The sequence below is a fragment of the Musca autumnalis genome, unplaced genomic scaffold, assembly GCF_047663935.1.
Source record: "Musca autumnalis isolate F117 unplaced genomic scaffold, ASM4766393v1 scaffold_2, whole genome shotgun sequence".
Taxonomy (NCBI): domain Eukaryota; kingdom Metazoa; phylum Arthropoda; class Insecta; order Diptera; family Muscidae; genus Musca; species Musca autumnalis.
The window spans coordinates 159,749,734-159,771,567 of record NW_027411755.1 but is presented as its reverse complement, the minus strand read 5'-3'; the positions used below and the strand labels follow the sequence as shown (position 1 = coordinate 159,771,567).

General features: G+C 35.0%; 1 protein-coding gene across 3 annotated transcripts in view; it reads left to right on the top strand.

The window, feature by feature from the left end:
• LOC141394793 (uncharacterized) overlaps positions 1-21,834 on the top strand; it is a 40,701-nt gene that overhangs the window by 13,922 nt on the left and 4,945 nt on the right. For all 3 annotated transcript variants that reach the window (XM_073969684.1, XM_073969685.1, XM_073969686.1), the window contains exons 4-10: positions 8,656-9,641; positions 9,785-10,002; positions 17,365-17,433; positions 17,512-17,586; positions 17,655-17,747; positions 17,813-17,992; positions 18,068-18,145. In XM_073969684.1, coding sequence (XP_073825785.1) covers positions 8,656-9,641; positions 9,785-10,002; positions 17,365-17,433; positions 17,512-17,586; positions 17,655-17,747; positions 17,813-17,992; positions 18,068-18,145 — 1,699 coding nt within the window. The remainder of the gene's footprint in view (positions 1-8,655; positions 9,642-9,784; positions 10,003-17,364; positions 17,434-17,511; positions 17,587-17,654; positions 17,748-17,812; positions 17,993-18,067; positions 18,146-21,834) is intronic.

The following is a 21,834-nucleotide window of genomic DNA, read 5'->3' as shown; positions in this document are numbered from 1 at the left end:
AAAACAAAAGTATGAATTTTTTACTAATCCCGTTCATAATTTTTTTGTCCATAATTTGAACGCACCTCTTTTAAAGTGAATGGAAATATGTTTGTATTCATGTACACAATACTATTTTTGCAAAAGTATGAATGCTTTTCTAAAATACAAAAATAAATGTTCTAGTTTCCCCTACATTCACCATTATTTTTTTTTTTCTAGCAAAAACCAGTTTTTATGTTTTGCCTATAAAGATGTGGTGGGTTTGCTTCTATTGTTTTTGTCTTTCCTCCCCTCCATCGTATCTACACGCACATTGAGTCAATGAGTGTTGCCGAATTTGACGATTTATCGTCATTTTGACGATTTTTTGGCCCAAAATTGGAAAATGACGATTTGACACAGTATAACTATATTTTAACCAAATTTTAACGAAAGAATTTAAAGAAAACAAGTGAGCAAAGGCTATAGTCGGGATGGGGCCGACCATGTGATACCCTACACCACTACCCCTGTGCAAAAGCTTTTCACTGCTAAACATTTCTTTTAGAGAATATAATCCGACTACCACCAAAATAATATGCCTCTTTCTCTCTGGGACACCCAACCAAAATTTCGTGACCATCCGATCAAAATTACGACCTGTAGCTTGATTGCAAAAAATGGAAGAATTCGTTGCATTATCGACTATTGTGGTATCTCCCTTGTTAGACCACCTTCGCCAACCTGCTTTACACCAATGTAAAGGTAAAATTTTCTTCTACCATTTACAGGATTTGCCGTTGGAATACCACTACTAGAAGCCGATATATTCACAAAGAATAAAACTTTGAATTTGTCTCCAAATGAGTTTTTCCCCATTCCGACCCCTAAATATTATCCGACTATCACCAAAATCAATAGGCTTCTTCCTCTGTGGGACCCGCATCCACTCCCGAAAAATTCGTGACGATCCTATCAAAATTGCGATCTGTAGCATGATTACAAAAAAATCGGAAAATGGGATGCATTATCGACTATTGCCATATCTTTGATATTTGACCACCTACGACAACCTACTTTACGTAGTTGTAAAGGTGATATTTTCTACTTTCCTTGCCAGGGTTTGCTTTAGATATACCTCTTAAAGAAACAGAGATATTGGCTTTGAAATAAAACGTTGACCTTTCTCCAAATAAGTGTTTGCCCATTCTGACCCCTGAATATTATCCGACCATCATCAAAATCAATAGGCTTCTTTCTCTTTGGGACCCCCATTAACCCCCAAAATTTCGTGACGATCCGATCAAAATTGCGACCAGTAGCGTGATTACAAAAAAATCGGAATATGGGATGCATTATCGGCTATTGCCATATCTCTGCTATTTGACCACCTACGACAACCTACTTAACATCGTTGTAAAGGTGATGTTTTCTACTTTCCTTGTATTGCTTTTGATATAGCTCTTTAAGAAGCAGAGATATTGGCTTTGAAATAAAATGTTGACTTTTCTCCAAATAAGTGTTTGCCCATTCCGACCCCTAAATATTATCCGACCATCACCAAAATCAATAGGCTTCTTGAACTGTGTGACCCCCATTAACCCTCAAATTTTCGTGACGATCCGATCAAAATTGCGACCTGTAGCGTGATTTCCAAAAAAATAGAAAAATGGGATGTATTACCGACTATTGCGATATCTCCGTCATTTGGTTACCTACGCCGACCTGGTTTGCATCATTGTAAAGACGGGATCTTCTACTTTCATAGTCAAGCTTTGCTTTTGGAAAGTTTACAACTAAAGCTGTGATATTCGTCAATATAATTAAAATGGCAAAAATGAAAATTGGGGTTTTATTTGCTACTATTGTGATATCTTCGTTGTTTGATCACCTACGAGCACCTATTTTACATCATTAGAAAGGTGATATTTTATGCTTTAATTGTCAGGTTTTGCTTTTGGTATACCCCATATAGAAGCTGAGATATTCGCTTTGGAAAAAAACGTTGTCTTTTTATCCACCTAAGTTTTTTGCCCTTTCCGACCCCTAAATATTATCCGACCATCCCCTCCGGGACCACCATCAACATGCAAAATTTCGTGACGATCCGATCAAAATTGCGACCTGTAGCGTGATTACAAGGTTTAGATGGACAGACGGACAGACGGACGGACACACATACCCAGATCGACTCAGCTCGTCGAGACATTCATTTTGGTATATATAAGTATGGGTCTACGACCATTATTTCGATGCGTTACAAACTTTTTGGCCAAAACCAACTTATAATACCCTCCCCACATAGTGGTGTAGGGTATAACAATTCACTCGTTTTGGGCAAATCGTTTTCATTGCAAATTGATTCGAAATTCATCACATACCTGTATGATAGCTTTAAGCGAAAAATTCACATTAAGCGGCAACCAAACCTATTTTTGGACTATGTTGACGATTTTTCAATTTTTTGGCGATTTCAGATCAAAAACTGTCGGCAACGTTGACATTGACTCCGTGTCAACAAAGCACAACAGCCTAAACAACCACCACTACCAAACTAAAATACCAAACATTTATAGATATTAGCTCTGTTCCTTTACGTGCAAGAATCTTCAAGTTTTACCACTTTTTACTCGAAACGCGTTCCTTTACTTCATACACCATACAATTCATATGTGAGCAGTTTACAACTTTTGCTACTTTTGCCGGTTTTACCACTTTCAAAAGTAAAGGAACAGACCAATTGTTTGTTGTTGGAAAACACTCACTGTATCAATAGCATTATTTCGCATATACAATTTTTTAATTTCTTTAATATAAATGCAACATCTAATAACTCAAGCTAGTTCTTATGGACTGAAAATGTATGTTCATATGGTTCACATTGTTCTGATTTACAAGATACATAATTCATTAGGAAAAATCAATTAGAAGAGAAACGTTTAAAGAACAATTATCACAAAATTAGATAAAAAATAATTTCAAAATAAAATAAAAAAAAACTAATTTCAAAATAAAATAAAAACAAAATTTTTTATAGAAAAAATAAATTTATAAAATATATAAACAGAGTTTTGAATATAAGTAACTTTTTCTTTCTTTAAAGAAAATTATTCTGAAATGAATGAATTGGTTAATATTTGGCAAAAAAATAGACATATGGTAATATTCAAAAAAGTTTTACAATCGTTGAAGTTGAGGTTCACCATTTAATAAGTCGCGAACTGTTAATATATGTTATAAAATACGAATATATTTATATTAATTGAAGTGTTTTAGCCACGATCTCATAATATGGACCATAACAAATAATTTTCGTGGAAGCTGCGTTGGTGGTAATATTAAAAAATGGGTAAAAATGTGTTGAAGTTTACAAGTTTTTTTGTGTTCTTTCTTGATTTCTGGTCAAACCACGCAAAATTCGAACCTGTGCTCAAAGAAAGAATTGAAGAATACCCCTTGGGCAACATAGTTGTAGTGTATGACTTTTGGATATATACACTGCATCACCCTAAAATCGATGCTGACATTTTAAAGTTTTGAAAACTGAGTTTTTCGAATTTTTCTAATAATTAGAGGGTGCAACTAGATAATAATCGAAACTAGTATATAGGATTGTAGAACTCGCGATTCCACGTCGTTCGATGTATATCTCATGACTGTGCTCCGTACAGCTTCCTAGTAATAGGAGTCCAAAGGCGAAAATTTGGTGCGTAAATTTTCTGAAAAAACCTATTTTTTGGCTTTAAAATTTACAACTGTCGTACGGGTACCCCTGAACCCCGCGTGATTTTAGTTTTTTTACGTGCCGGATCTAATAAGCCCTTCCGCGTTCGAATCCATCCACTAAAACGCCGGATATAGATACCCTGAAAGTTGGAAAATGTGCAAAAATATATTTTGACAATTCCGCGAATTGAACCGCGATTTTCTTTGATTATTTTTACAGAAATGTAATCCCTTATACGTGATTATAATATTTGCCAAAACGGTGTGTCACAAATTACAAAGATTCGGGAGTAATATCCCTATTTATCCCAAAATAGAATGTGGTGGCACATCCGCAGTTCTTGACGAATCTGTCTAAAATAATTTATATTGACGTATTTTTAATAGGCGGCCATTGAAATCGGATGCACCTTATAATCATATGCACATCGCGCAATGTTTGCCCACTTGAAGGTTTTTATACCCTACACCACTATGTGGGGAGGGTATTATAAGTTGGTTTTGGCCAAAAAGTTTGTAACGTATCGAAATAATGGTCGTAGACCCATACTTATATATACCAAAATGAATGTCTCGACGAGCTGAGTCGATCTGGCTATGTGTGTCCGTCCGTCAGTCCGTCCGTCCGTCCGTCCGTCTGTCCGTCTGTCCATCTAAACCTTGTAATCACGCTACAGGTCGCAATTTTGATCGGATCGTCACGAAATTTTGCATGTTGATGGGGGTCCCGGAGGGGAAGAAGCCTATTGATTTTGGTGATGGTCGGATAATATTTAGGGGTCGGAAAGGGCAAATAACTTAGGAGGATAAAAAGACAACGTTTTTTTCCAAACCGAATATCTCAGCTTCTATATGGGGTACACCAAAAGAAAAACCTGACAATTAAAGTAGAAAATATCACCTTTCTAATGATGTAAAGTAGGTGCTCGTAGGTGATCAAACAGCGAAGATATCAAGATAGTAGCAAATAAAACCCCAATTTTCATTTTTGCTATTTTAATTATATTGACGAATATCACAGCTTTAGTTGTAAACTTTCCAAAAGCAAAGCCTGACTATGAAAGTAGAAGATCCCGTCTTTACAATGATGCAAACTAGGTCGGCGTATGTAACCAAATGACGGAGATATCGCAATAGTCGGTAATACATACCATTTTTCTATTTTTTTGGAAATCACGCTACAGGTCGCAATTTTGATCGGATTGTCACGAAAATTTGAGGGTTAATCGGGGTCTCATAGATGAAGAAGCCTATTGATTTTGGTGATGGTCGGATAATATTTAGGGGTCGGAATGGGCAAACACTTATTTGGAGAAAAGTCAACATTTTATTTCAAAGCCAATATCTCTGTTTTTGTAAGAAGTATATCAAAAGCAAAACTAGGCAAGGAAACTACAAAATATCACCTTTACAACGATGTAAAGTAGGTTGTCGTAGGTGGTCAAATAGCAGAGATATGGCAATAGTCGATAATGCATCCCATTTTCCGATTTTTTTGTAATCACGCTACAGGTCGCAATTTTGATCGGATCGTCACGAAATTTTGGGGGTTAATGGGCGTCCCAAAGAGAATGAAGCGTATTGATTTTGATGATGGTCGGATAATATTCAGGGGTCGGAATGGGCAAACACTTATTTGGAGAAAGGTCAACGTTTTATTTCAAAGCCAATATCTCTGTTTCTTTTAGAGGTATATCTAAAGCAAAACCTAGCAAGGAAAGTAGAAAACATCACCTTTACAACGATGTAAAGTAGGTTGTCGTAGCTGCTCAAACAACAGAGATATCGCAATAGTCGGTAATGCATCCCATTTTCTGATTTGCTTGTAGTCACGCTACAGGTTGCAATTTTGATCTGATCGTCACGAATTTTTTGGGAGTGGATGCGGGTCCCACAGGGGAAGAAGCCTATTTAGTTTGGTGATGGTCGGATAATATTCAGGAGTCTCGTTTATATTGATGCAAAGTATATTGGCGTAAGTGAGCAAACCGAGATATTGCAAATTTCAGTAATAAACCCAATTTTTCCATTTTTTGTAATCACGCTACAAGTTGGAATTTTGATCGGATGGTGACGAAACTTTGGGGGTAGATGGGGGCCCCACAGAGGAAGAAGCCTATTGATTTTGGTGATAGTCGGATAATATTTAGGGGTCGGAATGGGGAAAAACTCATTTGGAGACAAATTCAAATTTTTATTCTTTTATTCTTCGGCTTCTAGTAGTGGTATTCCAACGGCAAAGCCTGTAAATGGAAGAAGAAAATATTTACATTTGTGTAAAGCAGGTTGGCGAAGGTGGTCAAACAAGGGAGATACCACAATAGTCGATAATGCATCGAATTCTTCCATTTTTTGAAATCAAGCCACAGGTCGTAATTTTGATCGGATGGTCACGAAATTTTGGTTGCTTATGGGGGTCCCAGAGAGAAAGAGGCATATTATTTTTGGTGGTAGTCGGATTATATTCCCTAAAAGAAATGTTTACCAGTGAAAAGCTTATGCACAGGGGTAGTGGTGTAGGGTATCACATGGTCGGCCCCATCCCGACTATAGCCTTTGCTCACTTGTTTGAATAGTAAGATGCAACTGATGGCACACTTTGGCCGCTGAATGAAACATGGGAAAATCCATGCATATTGATAGACATGGACTCCCTGTATCCAAAAATCACGTGCACCTCAACTGATTTAAACGGTTTCGCGAATTATACGGTTTTTAACTTCTAAGTTTTTTCTTTGATTGTAATTTCAATATTACTCTCTACTTCTTATTTCTATTGCTTATCACAGAAAGCAAATATACTTTCACGATGACTAATTACTTTTCTTGTAGAAGTTTAAGCAAAATACTTCAGGATTTGTATGGAAATTTAGCGAAATAATAGAATAACTCCCAGCATTTTTTTTTAAATTTTTCGTATTTAACCAAAAAATATATTTTTGAAATAATTTCTAACAATAAGTTTCCGTTCTTTGTTGTTGCTGTAATATGCAAGTTATAAACGCGATCTTTATAATTCACATTTTTCTACGCGTTGTCTAGATTATGTACGTATTTTTAAATTATTTGTTTAGAGATTTTTATGGACTCTGAGTTAGAATAAATAAAATTTAATCCATGATTTGTTCAATATTTTTTGATTTTCCGCGAAAATAAAAATAAATTTAGCAACTATTTTAGCATCTACCCATAGATATCAAATGCTGTTAACGATTCATATATACATGTTCTTATTACAACACAATAGGAATTTTCAAATATTTTTTCTTTATAAGAGATTAAAACCCTCCATAACTTTTGAGTGCACCATCCAATTTTGTGAACGCGAACACCCATGTAACCCATGTACCAAAAATGGCGGATGTGCTCGCCAAAAAAATATTTAATTTTTTTTCTATGGAATTTTAAAGAAAATTTGAAAATTACCATATATACCATGTTTATGTTTCATTCAAAAAAGAATAAATAAAAAAACTAATTTCAAAATAAAATAAAAAAACTAATTTCAAAATAAAATAAAAACAAAATGTTTATAGAAAAAATAAATTTATAAAAAATATAAACAGAGTTTTGAATATAAGTAACTTTTTTTTGTTTAAAGAAAATTATTTTGAAATGAATGAATTGGTTCATATTTTGCAAAAAAATAGACATATATTCCATGTTTATGTTTCATTCATAAAAGAAACCAGTATTTATTGCTTTATTAATTAGGTTCATACAATGTAAAAAATCTGAACATTGGAAATAATTTTTGAACACTATTCATAAATTGAATGAATTTGTTTTTTCTGTGTAGCCAGATATCAGTGCTAAATTTCTGTTCAAGATCAAGCAAAAAACTTTTTTGTTGAATTATGCCAAACTCGAAGTAAATGAGCTTTAACTCGTTGAGTTTTAGAGATATGGCCTGCAAATTTGACAAAAGATAAAGTAGAAGTCGTAGAATAAATAGAAATTGCTATCTTAGAAAACGTGTTTTATTGAGTTATGTCACTCTTTGAGTAAATGACCACATCGCGCATTGCTTTCGGTCCAATTACTACAGATGTTGAAAAAAAATCACAAAAATCTCAATAACACTGTTTTTAAGGTGATCTTGTGCAAACAAATCGAACTGAGGATTTTTTGAAAGTACAGACCCAAACTAGGGTTGGGTTTTGTTGTGTCAGATCCACGGGGATTTTATGGCCCCATCTAAACATGGTTAAATATTGAGTTTTTAAAGGAATTCGGGGATATATCTCTGAAACCTATGCGAATCTTCTTCTGACCTCTGAAGCAAATTTGTAGATAAGGACAAGAAAAAAATATTTGGAGAAATAATGAACTCGAAAAACTACATTTATTGCCTCAAATTTCAAAATATATGCAAAAATTCCACAATTTTTATACATTTCGCACCGTATCCCCAAAATCTCCGTTATTTTTTTCTGACAAATATTTCCTGATATGTAATACACAACTCTTCAGAACATGTCATTGTTGTAAAATGCCATTTTAGAGTTTCAGAATGTTCTAAAGAATTGTTGAGAATTTTATTTGAAAGATTTTTGCAAAAGGTTACTTGGTTCAACTCCCAATAGTTACTGGGATACTGACCAGAAATTCAGCAATTATGTATGTAAAATTTTCTATATTTTATAGATTTTGATGCCCTAAATGGAGTTTTCAAAAGATAAGTTCTACTAGTTTAGGGCTACCATATTGCTAAAGACAGCAAGGACAAATTCCTATTCGTTTCTGAGATAAAGGCCTGATAAATGCAAAAAAGCGTAGACTAAGCCCGGTTTAGATGAGGCCATAACATCCGAACTGGATCTGACAGGACAAAACCCTACTAGGGCTTTTGTAGTCTAAATATCTACTTTCAAAAAATGCATACTAGAAGTTGTTTGCATTTTCAGTGTTGCATAGTGTAATGATACACATTTGAAATGTTTTCTTTAATTATTGATATTATTTTAGCTTAAGTCCGAGCAAATTAGCAGAAAATGGTAAAACGGCATTACCAGAGAAAAATTCAACACTTGATTCGGCAATAAATGGAGCAATCAGTGGCCAAGTTCGATTATCAAACGATACAAGTAACACCCATAACAAAGAATTATGTTCAAATGGCGACATTACAACAAATGGAACTTCAGCAAAAGAAGTATGCCGTGCTGAGAATATATCCACTGTGTTGGAGAAATATCATATGCCAGATCTAGGAGAATGTTCAAATCCACTTGCAAATGGAAGTTCAGAAGAAAAAGCCTGCCTTAACCAAAACACCGTTTCCACACAAGATAAAGCAGTGAGCCAAGACAGTTTTGAATGTTTCAATGGGCATATGAATGGACATAACGCGGAAGAAGTTCAGACGAATAAAAACCTAATACCGGACCAAAAAAATAGTCCTCATCTAGAGAAACGTTCACCTGAAAGAATATTAGCAAGTGAAACAGATAAATTTGATTCTCAGAAGAACGTCCTTCAATTTCTAGAAAATGACTTAATAATAACGAATGGAGCTGCTATAAATGATAGTTTACTAAACTTCAACACATCCTTATTAGGGGTGACAAATGGAATACATTCAGACAAAATTGATTCTCAAAAGAACGCCCTTCCATTACTGGAAAATAATCTAATAATAAAGAATGGAGGAGATTCTGTTGATGATATTTTTCTAAAGAAAAGTACCACCTTAACACGAGAGACAAATGGCGTATGCCATGTAAAGAAATGTTCAAATGGGGATGTAACTCTAAGTGCGACGCCGCCCGATAATGGTATAAAAGACAATACCCAAGTACAAAATCTTGAAGCTAACAACGGCTGTAGTGAACTTACAAATAATGTATTAAATGAAACTACCAAAGAAAATTGCAATTCTACTTCAGATGAATCATTAGGGGCCGTATTAAAGGATCTTAAGTTATTCGACGAATTATATGACTTTTTGAAATGTAAGTTTGAGAAGACTGTTTACAGTTGTGTTATTTGTAGTTCTTAGTCAATTAATTTAGTTTTTAATAACGGAAGTCTGTTCATGTACCTATAAAAAGCTGATTTAACTATTATTATATTTGTCATTTTTACTTTATTTCAGTGAAACATATAACCACAGAGGCCTTAAAATTTATGAAATTAAGACACATCGATGAACTATTTCAGGGAATGAGTCTCCATTTGAAAATCCTTTTTGAACATCGTCTATTAGAATGGCAAGAAAGACTTAAGAAACGAACCCATGATGAAGAAGAGAGATCATTAAAAATTACACAAAAAATATGTTATGGCGAAAATTGTCAATTATTATCAGTGGAGGTAAGTTATGGATTTTTATGAATATAACGTTAATATAAAAAATTGTGGCCAAATTATTCAACAGAAGTTGCTGAAACTTGGTATTTAACGTTTATTCAGAAACTAGCAAACCCGGGACCGCGTTGCTGGTCCGTCGTTTGAGTTTTAATGACAAAAATATGTTTTTTCTACCTCATTTCTTCGGGTTCATTGTCAAACCGTGTTATTCATTTAGGATTTTAAATTTTTCAACAGATTTTGTCTGTAAACTTTCTTTTCTCTTACGGACTTTGTCGTATTTTTTCGCCCATTGATGCTGCTGAGGATTTATTATCGTCCATGTCCCCTATATTTATCCTAAAGCAATCTAATTATAAATGTTAAAAAAATGGTAATGTCGAATTCTCCCGCTTATTGAGTCTTATACATATGTTATTGATTTTTCGTGACTGTTGAACTTCACCATTTAAGGAAATTTGTAAATATATCGTTTAATAGGGGAGATAGCGTGTCACCTTCGAAATTCATGCCTACATCTACCACGGCAGATTCCACACAATTTAAGGAACATCGATTCGTTAGTTTTCGAGATATAACATACTTAAAAACTAGCCGTGGTCGGGACTTCGGGCACCAAGAAAGAACTTTTGATGGGGATTGCAACCACCGTTTTCTTAATTATTAATTTGCAAGCCGATGCATTCATAAGTTTGGAAAAAATAATGTATTAAAAAGAGGGCGTGGTCATTAGTTTTCAAGATATAACATATTTAAAAAAGTGGGCGTGGTCAGGTATTTTGGCTCCAAATATGTACCTAAGATCGGAGAAACAAACCCATTGTCTCCCAAAATTAATGCTGAAACCGATATAATCATAAGTTTGGCATATACATATAGCGTTTAAAAGAAAGGCATTGGAAGGTACTCCACCTCCTGTGTAAGTTATTTGCTGCAAATTTGATGGAAATCGGTTCAGTAGTATTGGAGATATAACATATTTAAAAAAGCAGGCGTGGTCGTGTCTTTAGGCCCCAAAGAAGTACATAGATTGTAGATTAATCCGTAAATTTTTAAACCCACCCCCTCTGGAATTCAATAAAATATGTAGCCTGTTTTCGGGGACCACCATGTACATTCCCTGACAATTTCAGGAAAGTCGGCTGAGTAGTTTTTGCAGAAGAAATTTGAATTGAAAATTTAAAAAAATGAGCGTGGTAACATTTTCTTTCCATAAAAACCTAAGTTGGGTTATGACATCATTTGGTTTTTACTTATAAAGATATGGTGTTTTTAAATATGGCAAAGGGAAGTACCCCGCCCCCTTCGAAATTCAAGAAAATATGCATCCTATTTTCACCGGGGGCCATCCCTGTACATTCCCTGAAAATTTCAGGAAAATCCGTTCAGTAGTTTTTGTAGAAAAGATTAAAATTGAAAAAAGGTGGACTAAAAGAAGGCGTGATCAAATTTTCTTTGCATAAAAACCTAAGTTTGGTTATGACGAACAATTAAAAAAAGAATTATCAAAACGGGTCCAGCCGTTCTCAACAGATGCCATTACCTACGAACGACAATTGATTTTTATTTATAAAGAAGATATAGAATTTTTAAAGAAATAGGATAAAATTAAAAAGATAATCAAATTTTCGTAAAAAAAAATAAGTTGGGTTATGATGAACATTTCAAAAAATTATCCAATTCGGTCCAGCCGTTCTCAACTAACGCAACTGCCAAGGAACGACATTTGATTTTTATACCCTATACCACAATGTGGAAAAGGGTATTATATGTTTGTTTTGGTAAAAATTCATGTAACACCGCGAAATATTCGTCGGAGACCCCCAATGTGGTATACCAATCTTCACATCTCGACGGGATAAAGCGATTTTGAGATGTGTGTCCGTCCGTCTGTCCATTATAAATTGTAAACACGCTCCAGGCCGCAATTATGGGCCGATCGTCACGAAATTTTGTATGAAGGTCGGGTTCAGATCAGAATAGATCCCTATTCTTATTGGTGATGATCGCGAAATATTTAGCGGGTGAAATGGACCAAAAACATAATATTTATCCATTTTTCTAGCGGCTCTGTAGGTCTCAATAATAGTCCGATCAACGGGTAATTTTAAATAAGGTAAAAGTATATCACAAAGAAGAAGCTTGCAATTTGAGATGACGATCGGATAATATTTAGAGGGTTAAATGGACCAAAACTTTTGTGTGAAAATTGTGAAAATTTTTAATATATAGCTTAAATCTTAATTCCTGGAAATGACATTCCGGACAAGTGACATATACTTGAAAGTGGAACGCTTGATCTTTCAATTGATGCCAATTATGTTGGTGTGCATGATCAGATAACAGAGTTACAGCCTAATATATTCCGTTATTTGTTTGTAGTGTAATAATAAACTCGCTAGAAGTCACAATTATACATCAATAGTCACGAAATTTTACACCGGGTAAGAGTATAGGCCGAAAAAGATGCCTACAATTTTGAATGATGATCTGATATTCTTTAGCTTGTGAAATGGACCAATACTTTTGTATGAAAAATATAAAAATTTTATTTTTGGTCTATATCTTAATTCCTTGAGGACATATATATTTCGCAAAGTAGCCTACATATTGAAAAAAAAACTACTGACCTTTCCTCTGTTGTAAATTGCAATAAAGTGTTTGCTAGATAACGGGCCTACTGCCTAATATATAATGGATTCTTTGTAGAGAACCACATTTTTATCCCATATTACATATTGTCTCTCCAAAAGTTTATGTAACACCACGAAATATTCGTCCTAGACCCCTTATTTGGTATGCCAAAATTCATATCTCGGCGAGATAAAGAGATTTAGCGATGTGTGTCCGTCCATTAAAAATTGTAAACAAGCTTAAGGCCGCAATTATGGACCGATTGTAACGAATTTTTTAAGGAGGTTGGGTTCGGGCTAGAAGTGAAATGATTAGTTTTTAGTGATGATCGTGAAATGTTCAGGGGATGAAATTAACCAAAAAAATTTTTAACCTATTTTGTAGCGGCTCTGTAGGTCAAAATAATAACCCGCAAAATTTTAAACAAAGTTAGAGTTTATGATGAAGAAGAACCGTACAAACCAACGTGAAGATTAGGTAATACTTAGCGGGTTAAATGGACTGAAACTTTTGGGTGAAATTGGTAAAAATTTCAATAACGTAGCGGTTAAACAACGGAAGTAGTAGTACTACATAAGTGGGTTTCATTACATTTTAGTTTGTGTGAACTAAATTGTCCTTTCCTGCTACAAAAATGTTTTTGTCATGCTAGATAACATTTTGGTTTTGGTCATAAGTATTATACATTACATCTCTGATATGTGATAATTAAATTTTCACAATTATTGAAAAGAAGTTCCATGGAGAGCGATTGTCCAGTGATAGTGGTATAGGGTATCCCATGGTCGGCTCCGTCCGACTATAGACTTTTCTTACTTGTTATTTATAAAGATTTGACAGTAAAGGTCTATGGTTTGATATTTTCTCCATAGAACGGTACCGCCAACCATTCAAATGAAATGGCTGAAATTTAGGTTAGGTTGTAGTATGCATAGCGGAAACCAGCGGTACATTGTGCTCATCATGAATATAGAGAAGAAAGTATGTATAGGATAGGAGAGAAAACAGAAAAAAAAGACGTGGAGAGCGAATTAAACTTAGAGGAGAGAAGAAGGGATTAGTCGAACTTATAGTCTAGGATGACCCGCCCTATAGCCACTTAAGGCTCCTGCATTAACTTAGCAGGGCCGCAGGATCCATGGAAGAGATGTACGAAAAACTGCAACCTCAAAATCATGAGCACCGAACAGCCTGTGTCTTTTGAATAGTCTAGGACACAGGAAAGTTGTAGATGGCTTTCTGTGAAAAAATACTTTAGAACTGGAAGGTAGTTTAGCTTATTTTCCAGTTCCTTAACTTCTCCACAGACGACTTTACGGTGCAATCTTCTCCGTAGGAGACTCGTTATAATTGAAAGGGTGTGAAGGGGGCGGCTTTGAACACATAGAAATAAAGTAGGGGGTGAGAAAACTTTCGTGGGGTGTTCCTTTTTCACTTTTCCTTGGGGGAGGTCGGTGTCTGATAAATTCCAAATAGGATTGTCTACCTACCACATAATCAGTTAATTTCATAACGTCCTTTAGAAGAGTGGTATGAATAACTGTGTCAAACGCTTTCGAAAGATCGAATGCTCTAAGAATTGTTCGTTTATAGGGCCATTTGCAGTTGTTTTTGTCGTAGCCCCTACAAGGTTTTCCTCATATGTATATTTTAGAGATAAATGAAAGAAAAATAAAGAGAAAGAATGAGCATTGGAAATAATGAAATTAAAGAAAAATAAAAGGAAAGAACCTTGAACATTTGATTAGACATTTTACATATCAACATCCAATTTAAGGAATATCGCTTGAATTGGATTTGTCCAGAGCGATTCAGGTAGGTTTTTGTGGGAAGAGATGTCTGGTGATGTGCGGAGACTGTTAACAGTTTGGGTACTCGTTTGGAATTTCAGGGTTTTGGAGGCATAGGTAGCTATTCAGATACTTGGAAAGTCCTAACCTTAGATGGGCTAGGAAGCATCTGGTCTCTTTGGGTACTTTGTCTTCGTCCTCACAAATTGGTGAAGGTCTAGCGCCGAGGAGCTTCTTGGACTACATATGTGTGAGCTTGGTGTATTGCTCGTTTAATTGTATTCATTAAGTGTATTTAAGTGGGGGAGGGGTTTTTGTCCTTTCCAAAAACCCATCTGAAAACATTAGGTGGTTAGGGTGATTTGGGGAGAGGCATTTCAATTGATGTTCTTTGGTCAGGAGTGTTAAATGTATTCTGGCATTCCTAATTTTGCACACATGATGTAGGTGGTCGTCTTCTGGCGGTTTGGAGTGACAACCCGTTGTTAGTATGAGAGCTGTGTTTTGGACAGTTTGGAGATTCCTCCATAGTGTCTCACTAATTGTAGGTGTCCAGACTGGGAGAGCATAGTCCAGTAGTGGACTACCTATGACATTGTAAGTTGTCACAATTGTTTATTATTCTTTTCATGTGCTCCCTGCTAGGACTTTTAGTATCTTATTCCTACCATATGCTTTTTATACCCTCCACCATAATATGAAGGGAATAATTAAATTTGTCACTCCGTTTGTAACACATCGAAATATTCATCGGAGACACTATAAAGTAAAGTTATTCTTGATCAGGGTAAAATTCTAAGCCGATACATCCATGTCCGTCCGTCTGTTGAAATCAAGATACAGCTCACAATTTTTAAGATAAAGCTTTGTAATTTGGTATAGAAGTTTCTATTAATCCTAAGATGTTTGGTATTGCAAATGAGCTATATCGGTCCACGTTTTGATATAGCCCCCATAGAACGGTACAACCCGATTTTCTGTATTTTAAAGGTTTTAGCTTCATTATCACACAGAAATGGCTGAAATTTGGTAGTTAGTCTTTGTTGGGCGTATAAAACATTGCCCCAGATTTTTGTTGGTGTGGGTCCACGCCTTCATATAGCCCCCATAAAACGGTACGTCCCGATTTTCGGTATTTTGATGGTTATGTCCATAATAAGCCATTGAAATTGCAGAAACTTGGTATTTAGTCTTCGTTGGGGGTATTAAACTTTCCCCTCTAAATTTGTCGGTATAGGTTCACGCCTTCATATAGCCCCCATAGAACGGTACCACCCGATTTTCGGTATTTTGAAGGTTTTAGCTTCATTATCACACCGAAATGCCTAAAATTTGGTACTTAGCCTTCGTCGGGGGTATAAAATATCCTCACCGAATTTTGTTGGTATGGGTCCACGCCTTCATTTAGCCCGCAAAGAACGGTACCTCCCGCTTTCCGGTATTTTGAAGGTTGTGGCCTCAATATTCCTCCAAAATTACTGAAATTTGTTATTTAATCCTCATTTGAGGTATAAAACTTTCCATATGAATTTTGTTGGTATGGGACCGCGCCTTCACATAGCACCCACAGAATGGTACCTCCCGATTTTTGGTATTTCTAAGGTTGTGGCCACAACAACCCACCGAAATGGCTGAGATTTGGTATTTAGTCTACGTTGAACTGATTTTCCAACTGATTTTCGTTGGTATATGTCCACGTTTCGATATAGCTCCCATAGAACAATACCTGCCGATTTTCGTAATTGTGAAAGATGTGACGTCACCGAAATGACTGAAATTAGTTATTTAGTCTTTCATGGTATTATAAAATGTTCCAGAAAAAAGTTATCAGTATAGGTCTACGTTTTTCTATATCCCCCCATAGAAGCGTACCTCTTGATTTACGGTATTTTTAGGGTTTAACCATATTATATTACTGAAATATCGTAAATTTGGTATTTAGTCTTCTTTGAGCCTAAAACCTTTACGCCAAAAATTTGTCGGTATAGATCGACGTTTTGATATATCCCACATAGACGGTACCTCCCGCATTTCGGTATTTTGAAGGTTAACGACATTGTTTTACCGAACTTGCTGAAATTTGGTATTAAGTCTTCTTCATAAACGAAAGGAAACTTATTGTAACATTTGACTTAAATGCCACTCGTGGAGTTTACTACTACATAGTTCAGAGTGCTTGCTAAACTGGAAAGTGTTGTCGAAGGTGGATCTTAGAACTTTGGGGTATTTGACCGTTGGTATTTAAATTTCTGCTTTCAATAAAGTCTGACAATAGTGGGAGATATTCGTTTAGTCTACTTTCTATTAGAGACATATTCCTGTCAGATGATACCACGCTACAGTTATCTGCGTACAATATTAGGCTTATATTTGGTGGTGGCGTTGGTGTTTTCGCCCCATAAAAGTTAAAGAGTAGTGGGAACAGTACTCCTACCTGGGAGAACCCTTGTTTATTACGCCTTTGATTTGACTTGACGTAAGACTATGGTCCGATCAATTAGTTTGCCAACCACCTCTTCAACCATACTTTTGCTCCTAGTTCGCATAGGGCTCCTGCCCGCACGGAAAACGTGTTTGCGCTCTGTGAGTTGCAGGTGGTGGGAGAAGATGGGAAGAATACGCCCAAGATTTTGGTTTGGGGACGCGACTAATTTCCCGATCTTCCACATGTTTGAGATTTCAAAAGAGCTGAGGCATACATTGGGCCAGATAAATGGCATCTTTAGACTGGCAATGGATATCAATTTTCATCACAGAATGATGGATTTTTCGTTTCTTTAAACTGAAGCCTTTATCTTGATGATATATGCACAAGGACATTAGTGTAGGATAGCGCTAGATTCGGTCCGTTCCTATGTTGCCTACTTGTTTTTATTATAAATAATCCGTAGTATCCGAAGACCTCTTTCAAAGCATATTATTTAAATCATTTATCTTTCAGAGAAAACCATCGGGTAGCATATCTTCATATCACATAACCGGTGACCAGGATTTAAGCAATTTTTCAAATGTGAGTACATGAAATATATATGTTATTATAAATTACGGATGGCATTATACTATGAAACTGTCGTTATTATCTTTACAGCGTCTTATGGAAGTAATTCATGATTGCCTTAACACTGTACTAATGGAGTTTAATGTACAGACAAATAAAAATAAGGTATACATTTTCTAAATTTATTCTCAATAAGATAAGAATCTTATATGTACTGTTTGTTAACTTTCTAGAATCAAACAAATGAAGAAATCGCAAACAATGTACCTGAAATTCCAACAGCATATATTATTCAACCAGATGTGAATCAACAAAATGCCGAAAAGGTAAAAAAGATGCAAATTTTCTCTTCATTTATTTTTGAACTTTTCTTTAATATTTCACATTTCAGCCTAGCATTATCAGTGTTGTCAATTTATCCGAATCACAGCCACCGGGGACAATGATTTTGGATCCGGCAACACTTGAGCATACATCACTTGGAGAAATAGTACAAACCGAGACAGCATCTAGGAAAGCGGTACAAACTGATGAAAATGATGTTCCGACATGTGATAAAAATAATCCAAGAGTAAGTTAAATAAATATACATATATGTATATGTGTGATTCATCTACACTGTTAATGATTTCTTCTCATTTTTTAGACGAAAAGGCCCTCAAAGCATATTATCAGCCGGAATATGTTGGAACCTTCATTAAATCACTTTAGCAAACGAAAATGGGTAAGATTTGGATTTAAATAAAAAGATTAAAAGAAAAACAAGAAAGAACGACGTTAAGTTCGGCCACAATACCAAATTACAGCAATCTCGTTTCGAAAATTTGAAAAAAGCATCGAAATACATAAAATTAGACAAAATCCGGTTCATGAGGGATAGACTAAAACCCTGATATACATGGATAGTTTTTTTGTGAGTAAGTTTTCTATCTTCTGGTAACACAAAATTCCAATTAACAACAAATTTGGAAGAAGAATTAAACTATAAATCTTCCTTATATGGGGACTACCAAAACGTGGACCTATACTGTCTAATTTTTTGCAAGGTATGTTTTGTACCTGTTATAATATTTTTTACCCTTAGAGAATACTAAATACGAAATTTCAGTTATACCGGTTGATTAGATACAAAATATATATAGACCTGTACCGAGAATTTTCTGGATGGCAGTTCTTTAACTCCAACGAAGACTAAATACCTAATTTTAGTTATTTCGACTAGCTAAAATTAACAAATTACCAAAAATCGGAAGGTACCGTTCTATGGGGCCATATATGAAGACGTGGATCTATTCCAACAAACTTAATGTGGAAAGTTTTACCAAAATTCAGCCATTTCGGTGCGACATTAAGACCACAACCTTCAAAATACCGAAAATCGAAGGAGAGGTACCGTTCTATGGGTGCTATATGAGGGCCTAGACCTATACCGACAAATTACTGGTGGAAAGTTTTATACCACAAACAAAGACTAAATACCAAATGTCAGTCAATTTAGTGCGATATTGAGGCCATAACCTTGAAAATACCGAAAATCGGGAGGTACCGTTTTATGGAGGCTATGTGAGAGAATTGGACATACTCCGACAAATTTAAGGTGAAAAGTTCTATACCCCCATCGGAGACTAAATACCAGATTTCATCCATTTTGGCTTGATAATGACGCTGAAACCTTCAAAATACCGAAAATGGGGAGAGACCGTTTTATGAGGGCTATATGAAGCCATGGGCCTACACTATTAATTTCTGGTGGAAAGTTGTATACCCCTAATGAAGACTAAATACCAATTTTCAGTCATTTCGGTTATATTTTGAGGCTTTTAAAATACCGAAAATCGGGAGGTACCGTTCTATGGGGTCTGTATGAACCGGTGGACCTATACCAACAAATTTAAGGTGGAAAGTTGTAAACCCCCAACGAAGACTAAATGTCAATTTTCAGCCATTTCGGTTGTATTTTAAGGCCACAACCTTCAAAGTACCAAAAATCGGGAGGTTTCCTTCTATGGTGGCTACTTGAAACGTGAAACTATACTGAAAATTCTTTTATGGAATATTTTATTCCCCAAAAAAGACAAAATACCAAATTTCAGGCATTGCGATGGGAATTTAAGTCCACAACCTTCATAATATCAAAAATCGGGAGATGCCGTTCTATTGGGAATATATCGAAACGTGTACCGATATAAAATATAAAGCTCTATCTTAAGTATTGCGAGCTGTATTTTAATTTCAACAGACGGAAGGGCGGTTATATCGACCTAGAATTTTATGCAGATCAAGAATATATATGTCGAAAACCAAAAATCCTTTGCAATTCCATTTGAAAAAAATTAAAAAAAAATTTTTGCGTGCACATCTACAATTTTTGGCATAGAGGTTAAGAAAAAAATTCTGGTTTCAAATCTGTTCGCGTTCACAAAATTATGGCGGTTTTTATTCTCATATAAAGAAAAAATATTTAAAAATATCTTATTTGTTGTTATGAGAAAATGTATGCATAAATCGTTAACAGCATTCCATATCTATTCGTAGATGTTTAAATAGTTATTAAATTTATTATTATTTTCGCAGAAAATCAACAAATAATACAAAAAAAAAAATGAAGAAAATCCAAATTATCCTGTCCCAGAGTCCGTACAAACAATCAAAAAATAAATTAAAAAATATATGCGGAATCTAGACAATACGTAGAAAAATATGATACCAAATTTATAGAGATTGGGTACATAAATTGCATATTATAGCAACAACAAAAGAGAAAAACTTATTTTTGGAAAATATTGTTGCAAATATATTTTTTGGTTTGATTCGAAAAATTAGAAAAAATATTTGGGAGTTCTCCAACTATTGCGCTAAAATCCCATACAATAATTAATGTGTACTGCTAAAACTTCATCAAGAAATATGGTTTACCATCGTGAAAGCTTATTTGCATACTGTGATAACTTATAAGGATAGGAAATTAAGAGTAATATTGAAATTACAATCATTCAACAAATGTGGAAATTAAAAAGCCTATTATTCGCGAATTAGTTAAAATCAGTTGATGCGCATCCGTTTTTGGATACAGCGAATCAATCTCTTTCAATATCTATGCATATTTCGATGTTTCACTCAGCGGTCAAAGTGTGCCGCCAGTTGCATCACACAATGCAAAAAACATTAAAGTGGGTAAAAATCGCGCAATTTGCATACGATTTTGATGCGCATCCGGTTTCAGTAGCACCCATCAAAAATACGTCTATATACACATACATATTTCAAACAGATTCTTCAAGAACCGCGGATGTGCCTCCACATTCTATTTTTGGTAAAAAACCCATATTACTCGCGAATCTCTGTAATTTATGACACGCGTTTTCGCACATATTATAATCGCGTATAGGATTCTATTTACGTAAAAATTTTCAGGGTATCTATATCCGCAGTTTTAGTGGATGGATTCGATCGCGGATGGGCTCATTAGATCCGTCGCGTAAAAAAAACTAAATTCACGCGGGGTACAAAGGAAATTAAATGGCACTTGTAAATTTTAAACGCAAAAAATAAGTTTTTTAAAAAAAATCACGCATCAAAATTATTTTCTGTCGATGTTTGGGGCCTTTTGCGTTTCTGAGATATTTTTCAAAAATGAAAATTAAATTTTACAAAAATTTGTTTTATATTTATAATCGTACAATAGCAATTTACGTTTTACTCCGTTGTAAAATATATCAACTTTGCAAACCATTTATTCTTAGATGTTCTGTGAAAGTCGTAAGAAGTGTGCATTTGTAATTAAAACCAGTAAGGAAAAGATTAAAGTCGGGCAGGGCCGACTATATGATACCCTACACCACTGTGAATATGTAAAATATAAATCGGAGCTATATCCAGATCTTAACCGATTTTGATATAATTTGGCACATTTATTTCCAGACCGAATTCAGTCACACATTCCAAATTTCATCGAAATCGGAAATATATAGCGTGTTTGGTACAGAAAATACGTGAAATCGGCCGAAAATATATATGGGAGCTATATCCAAATCGGAACCGATTTCGATATAATTTGGCACACTTATTTCTAGACCAAATTCAGTCAAACATTCCAAATTTCATCAAAATCGGACGTATATAGCGTGTTTGGTGCAGCAAATACGTAAAATCGGGCGAACATATATATGGGAGCTATATACAAATCTGAACCGATTTCGATATAATTTGGCTTATTTATTTCTAGACTGAATTCAATCACACATTCCAAAGTTCATCGAAATCGGACATATATAGCGTGTGTGGTACAGGAAATACGTGAAATCGGCCGAAAATATATATGGGAGCTATATCCAAATCCGGACCGATTCCAATATAATTTTGCACACTTATTTGTAGACAAAATTCAGTCACACATTAAAAATTTCATCAAAA